Source organism: Cebus imitator, unplaced genomic scaffold (genome assembly GCF_001604975.1).
Source record: "Cebus imitator isolate Cc_AM_T3 unplaced genomic scaffold, Cebus_imitator-1.0 Scaffold87, whole genome shotgun sequence".
Classification (NCBI taxonomy): Eukaryota; Metazoa; Chordata; class Mammalia; order Primates; family Cebidae; genus Cebus; species Cebus imitator.
The window spans coordinates 868783-875687 of NW_016107402.1; the positions used below are offsets into that span (position 1 = coordinate 868783).

General features: G+C 42.9%; 1 protein-coding gene across 4 annotated transcripts in view; it reads left to right on the plus strand.

The window, feature by feature from the left end:
• The window catches only part of KDM1A (lysine demethylase 1A), a 67684-nt gene extending 61073 nt beyond the window's left edge, over positions 1–6611 (plus strand). For all 4 annotated transcript variants that reach the window (XM_017534505.2, XM_017534506.2, XM_017534507.2 and 1 more), the window contains 6 exons: positions 242–374; positions 1931–2118; positions 2507–2621; positions 4389–4516; positions 5128–5274; positions 6110–6611. In XM_017534505.2, coding sequence (XP_017389994.1) covers positions 242–374; positions 1931–2118; positions 2507–2621; positions 4389–4516; positions 5128–5274; positions 6110–6295 — 897 coding nt within the window. In that variant the 3' untranslated portion in view covers positions 6296–6611. The remainder of the gene's footprint in view (positions 1–241; positions 375–1930; positions 2119–2506; positions 2622–4388; positions 4517–5127; positions 5275–6109) is intronic.
• The last annotated feature ends 294 nt before the right edge of the window (positions 6612–6905 follow it).

Sequence of the window (6905 nt, forward strand, 5' to 3'; positions counted from 1 at the left end):
ATATATATATGAAAGAAAGAAAATAGAGAGAGTGTTGTGTGGGTGTGTTTAGAGACATTTTGGTGTTTTCTCTTTTTCCTTCAGTTTCCTTTGATAACTAGCTGAATACTGAGTGATTTGTTCTTTAGTTTGCCTTAAAATATTGACTATTTCCACAAGTTTGTGTTTGTTGTACAGAGCTAGGTGTAGATGATACAGATTAAGAAAAGGTTGGAAGTATGTTCTTTTCTCTCCTTTTTAGGATGATGACTTTGAGTTCACTGGCAGCCACCTGACGGTGAGGAATGGCTACTCATGTGTGCCTGTGGCTTTAGCAGAAGGCCTAGACATTAAACTGAATACAGCAGTGCGACAGGTTCGCTACACGGCTTCAGGTACGTCACTGCTTTCCAGAATGTAAGATAGAACTCTCCTGAAACAGGACTGATCTTTTGTTAGGTATCACCTAGTAGGTACATTCCCTGATAGTGTGTTTAAACTATGACACTGTAGGTAAAAATTGGCATTTACAGACGATCAAACCTATGGAGTCTTTGGTGGTTCTAACCCTATCATTTTATAAAACAGGAAATTGAAGCAAGTTTTAGAGTTTCCAATTTGTCATGAACTAGTTGGATATTAGCATCTCTAATCAGAATATCTGAAATCTACAATGCTGCAGTGAGCATTTCCTTTGAGCACCATGTCAGAGCTCAAAAAGTTTTCAGTTTTGGTGAGCCAGTGAGTTTGCATCTAATTTTGCTCAGTACATTTAAAAAACCAGGATTTTGGCCCCTGGGCTCCAGTAGGATCCGCCCCTTATATTTCACCACCCACATCTTGGTCTTCGGATTCATTTTGGCCTTTTCTATTCAGCTGGGCTAATTCGCTTAGGTATGGTTCCTAGTTCTGGAGCAGTCCTGCTAATAAGTTGACTTCAGAGATGGAGTTTCCCTGTGCTTGCTATCGGGATAGGCTCAATGCTCATTATTATTGCTGGTTTCAGACTACATTTAAGGTAAAGTGCAGAGCACTGTTGCATTTTGAACTCCTTAAGATAGCTAGTCACCTCCCTCTCCGAGAACCATGTGTGACTGTGTAAGCATGAGAAATGGAGACACAGCCATCAATCTTCCCTGTGTGGCCCCTTTCCTTAGAGTTGCTGAGATCACCACAGATGTTTTTTTTCTAAGAACCAGTGAAACAGTTTTCCATTTAATTTTCCCATCAGAGGCAGCTTCTAGGTGACAGTGCTGAGATCTGTAGCCTTGAGCCTTTTGCAGGCAGACGGAGAACAGTGAGATGTTGTGCCATTTTTCCCTAGTTCTGCAGCCACAGAAAATTAGCATGTACTGAGCTTTCATATTTATTTTGATATATATAATATAATATAAATGGAGGAAAACAAATGAGGAAAGTGATGTTAACATAATTTCAGTACCCTTCCTGAGGTCAGCTTTGAGCTTATTTCTATTTTGACAGACTGAGGATCACTGCATTCTCAGGTGCAGCATGCTTCACAGTTTGAGGCTGTCTCCCCTAGATCTGCATCATGGTCTTCTGGTAGCATTCTTCTACTGGTCAATAGTGAGCAGCTAACCACAGTCAGAAGACATTGGTTCTACTGGGATGAGCATTTTACTCTTTATTTTTGATCTAAATGTACTTAACTTAAGTGGTAAGGTGCTTTCGTTAGTCTAGATCACCAATATATTGGGAGGGTAGTGTGGGGGTGACAATCGAGGACTCTGAAGTTGACTACGAGAGTTTGAATTCTGCCAATTACCTGTGTGGTCTTAGATGAGTTATTTCACCTCTACCTCCGTTTTCTTACGTGAAACATGATGGTAATGAAAATAGAAAGATGAGAATTGAGAGATGGATGTCCATCTGTTGTGCACTAAATGTTCAATATTCATTACCACTCGTCTTTTCCCACCCACCTCTCCAGGATGTGAAGTGATAGCTGTGAATACCCGCTCCACGAGTCAAACCTTTATTTATAAATGCGATGCAGTTCTCTGTACCCTTCCCCTGGGTGTGCTGAAGCAGCAGCCACCAGCTGTTCAGTTTGTGCCACCTCTTCCTGAGTGGAAAACATCTGCAGTCCAAAGGATGGGATTTGGCAACCTTAACAAGGTAACTTGCCCGAGGCACTTGTGTATCCGATTTGTAGACAGAAGTATCAATCTTAGTTGTTTACTTGGTGAGGAGGGGGCCTTGCATTTTTGGAGGTTTGGCTATATTCTCAACTGTGACATCAGGGCTGAGGAGTTGCAGTTGTTCTCTTCAGTGCCTAAGTCTATCATCAAGTGTCTGTTCATATGGACTTAGTCTTATGGGGCCATTTCACAAACTCAGGCCTATAAACAGGGGGGTGTAAATGTCATCCTAAATAATTTATAATAAGCATTTCTGGGCTTATTTTGAAAGCAGATTAGAAGAGATTTTGAAGAAGTCGAGGCTCAGCTCTGTTGAAGCCAGTATTATCTGGCCCCTGTCACTAGCTCATGTGCTTCTTTCTTAGGTGGTGTTGTGTTTTGACCGGGTGTTCTGGGATCCAAGTGTCAATTTGTTTGGGCATGTTGGCAGTACAACTGCCAGCAGGGGTGAGCTCTTCCTCTTCTGGAATCTCTATAAAGGTAAATGCCTTCTAATTTTAATCTTTTCCATATCCTTATAGGAATATATAATTTGAGTTACTTCGGGTTTTCTCAATATATATGCCTTCTCTTTTTAATTAACAAACAATTCCAGAAATATCTTCTAGGTACTGGAGTATGAAAAAAAAGTACCTGTCTTCAGGGAACTCGGAACTTAGTGGGGACACAGTAAGAGGGGAAGCAGCCTTAGAACAGGGCACTAAGTACAGTGACTGGCTGAACACCCAGGTTACTGGAGGTTCACTCAGACTGGAGGGACAGGCCCAGGGAGGCTTCCTACCAGGGGAAGCTTGCATTCCTCATTCTCAGGCTGACTTACCCCTGATTCTTGGATTACTTCCCTTAGAATGTACTTATCAAATTCCTACCTCCTGTTCAGTTATTTTCTTCTGTAATTGGACTTAACTCTATGTAGACTTAAAGAAAGTATATTTGTACCCCACCTCATTCCAAGAAAAGGCTATAAAAACAATAAGGCCTCGTCAGTGCAGACACGTCGGCTAACTGGCTTGCCTCCCACCCCCAGTTCTTTCCATTACTCCTCATGGCCCAATGGTGAATGGTCTTTCACACCCCAGGGCCTCCAACTTCACAGACCCTGAGCACCTTGCTTTCTGACAACAGCAGCGTGTCTTTTCCCTTCCCCACCCAGGCTGTCAAGTCCTGTCAGTGCCAGCCTTACAGTCTCTTGGAAACCTATTTACTTCTACTGCCTACCTCCCAGTCCAAGCCATTCTTACCTGTTTCCTGGATGGTTACCAGTATCTTCTACTGATATTCCTGCTTCTTTTAGTGACTTTCTACTGCTGAAAGAAAATGTTCAAACTCCTTATCTTGGCCTATGCTGAGGTTCTTCGTTACCTAGCTCATCTCTACTTTGAGTCCATCCCCAGGTTCCAGGCACATTCGCCTGTTCTCACATCCTGGAGGGTACCATGCTGTTTCCTGCTTTAGGGCCTCTGCATGTACTGTGGTCTAGACCTGGGTGGGGGCTGCTTCTCCCCCGACTCCCACCCCCTTGGCCCCCCTTCCTTCCTAACCTGTCTTACTCTTCTTAGCATACAGATCTTGACCTAAATGTATTTCAAAGACTTCCACGACACACACATCCCCACTGCACTGAATGTAAATTAAATCCCTGTATTTAATTTTTTTTATTCTTTTCCCTGTAGCCTATGTTTTTCTTCATAAATTCTATCACAGTTAATAATCATCTATGTAATTTTGTATCTGTTGCTCTGTTGGAGGATATAGTTTATCTTTTTTAACCCCCTCTTCTAGTACTGTGCCTATCATGTAAGTCTGCTGCATAAATACTCACCAGATGGGTGACTGAAGACAGGCCTAGGATGGCTAAAAGGAATGTAGCCATTGTCATGGAGCTATCTGAGGTAGTCAGGGTTAAGAATTCTGTGCCAAAACAAAGGGATGCTTAATAATTCCCTTTTATTAGCAAGGTCTAAAATTATATCTTCATAACTGCTGTATTTTGCCAAGTTAGAAGCAGTGAGGTGCCTGTGTGTCTTACTTCACTCTCTAGTCTGCCAGCTCCTATTGGCCAGTTTCTGGCAACAAGAGTTCTGTACACTGTTTCAGAAACATAACTTGTCTCTCCGCATTTGAGTGGTGCTGCATGTGCCTCATCATCAGATTTCAGAGCCCCAGGAATAAGGTGAGGCCTCATAAGGAAGTTTTTGAGGAAAAGTCTGTAGGAAAACACTAGAATTATCCTTTCTGTTTCCCCAGCTCCAATACTGTTGGCACTAGTGGCAGGAGAAGCTGCTGGTATCATGGAAAATATAAGTGATGATGTGATTGTTGGCCGATGCCTGGCCATTCTCAAAGGGATTTTTGGAAGCAGTGCAGTACCCCAGGTAAGTAGGTGGATGGGGCAGATGTATTTGCAGCGTGTTCTTGGAAGCTTGAATTGAGGTACGCGCTTTTACATGAATATTAATGTTTGGAGTTCATGGCCTAAGCATGGGGTTCAGAAAACCCCCCAGAACAAGAGCTGGGGAATCTGAAGGCTGTTAGCTGCCTTTCTCCTCTGGCTTTAGAGTCACACCGTACCCCTGCCATTTTAGACAAAATGCCGAACTCCAGTGAGTATCTCAAGGAAGCCTTCAACCTCTTGGTACTTTTTCCTGTTCTTAGGCCCTTTGAAATACTTCAACCCCTTGGGATTCCTTTGAAGGGAAGCATATTAATGCTTCATGTGAATTTATAAAAGAGAATAGAAGTCAAGCCCTATGTAGTAGACTCTGGATTCATAGACAGGAAGGCAACACGGAGGTGTCCTTGGTATCTGAAGCCCTTGTGTCCATGCCTTATTTTAAAGCAGAGCGTTCATCACTTGATCACTTGGCTCTCACATGTCACCTCTTTCTCTCACTTGTATCCCCACCTACCATTGCCTTTCCACTTCTCAAGGAATGATTTGTCCTTGGTGTCTCATAATGACTTTTGCTCCTGGTCTTTCTTTTAGCCCAAAGAAACTGTGGTGTCTCGTTGGCGTGCTGATCCTTGGGCCCGAGGCTCTTATTCCTATGTTGCTGCAGGATCATCTGGAAATGACTATGATTTAATGGCTCAGCCAATCACTCCTGGCCCCTCAATTCCAGGCGCCCCACAGGTGAGAAACTGGCAAACTGTCTGGGCCTATTTGGGAAGAGGCCAGGATCTCATGATGTCATTGATTTTTTTTTCCAGATTTTAGTCGTTCTGTCTTCGGACCTTTTCAGATATCCAAGAACAGAGTTAAAAGGAGGGGCAGCATTTCTGATTTCCCATAATTTGGTTTTTTAAATCTAGGCAGTCTGCATTCAAAATGGAGGAGTCCAGAGTAGAAATCAGTAACATTTTTCCTTATTTAGGTTTTCCCCCTAAAAAACAAAACCATTTTCTATTTGCACTTCCATTTGTAATGGCTCATAGGATTGTTGCAAGGTCTCAATTACCAGGGGCTTCCAGGGTATTTCTGAGAAATAACCCTGGGTCCTTATCTAGACCCTTATGCCAGACCCCAGTCCAAAGAGCAGTAAGAGTTCTTCAGTGTCATAGCTCAGACCTGCTTTGAGCTGCGAGGCTGAAGTGTCCCTGATCACCAAATGTCCTGTGCTTCAGGGTAGCAAGGCTTCTTCCCAGAAGGTACTGTTATAGATGAGGGAAGGGAGCTCTAGAATTGGCTGTTAGTAACTGATAAGAACACATGTTAATAAGCTTCACTTTAGGACTGAGGCTAGGTGTAGTTTGTTGTCCCATTTCTACTTGTCAGTTCTGGGAAAATGCCTACTGATGGGGACACTATTGGATAGAATGATGAATAGTAATTGGGGGATCAGCCTTTAAAAGGTCAATAGGAATTTAGCACTTTTAAGTACAAGAATAAAGGTGTATGTGCAACTTGCCAATTTTCTTTTTCCTCTAAATCTCCTAAATTCCCCAATTTTCTCTTTCCCCTAAAATAGCCAATTCCACGACTCTTCTTTGCGGGAGAACATACGATCCGTAACTACCCAGCCACAGTGCATGGTGCTCTCCTGAGTGGGCTGAGAGAAGCAGGAAGAATTGCGGACCAGTTTTTGGGGGCCATGTATACGCTGCCTCGCCAGGCCACACCAGGTGTTCCTGCACAGCAGTCCCCAAGCATGTGAGACAGATACCTTCTAAGGGAAGAGACCCATGTCTGCTTGTCTTACACTGTATAAGCAAGGCTCTTCTAGCAATACTAGGTCCCACGGAGAACCGCCCACTCTGTCATCTGGGCTCCTGATTGGCTGTTGGTGCTCCTGATTTGACAAAGGAGCTTGCCTCCTTTGAATGACCTAGAGCACAGGGAGGAACTTGTCCATTAGCTTGGAATTGTGTTCATCATAAAGACTGAGGCAAGCAAGTGCTGTGAAATAACATCTTAGTCCCTTGGTTTTTTTTTTTTTTTTATATTTGGAGAATAAAACTTCATATAAAATTAATCCTCTGTTCCTTTGGATTGGAGTTACATACAAGATGGGGGTATTACTCCTTTGGAAATGCCAATTTTATCCTATGGCAATAGTAATACATATGTTTTCTCCACATTTAAATAAGGAGGATGTTTATATAAAGAGAAAAATGGTTTGATCAGGTCAGAAGATGGGGTGGTCCTATAGAAGCAGTGGACTTTCTGGTCAGTGGACTAGACTTCCCCATGTTGGGTAGGGTGCCAAGAACATGGTTATTAGGAAACCTGATGCACTTTCAAGATAAAACACAAGAGCTGAAACA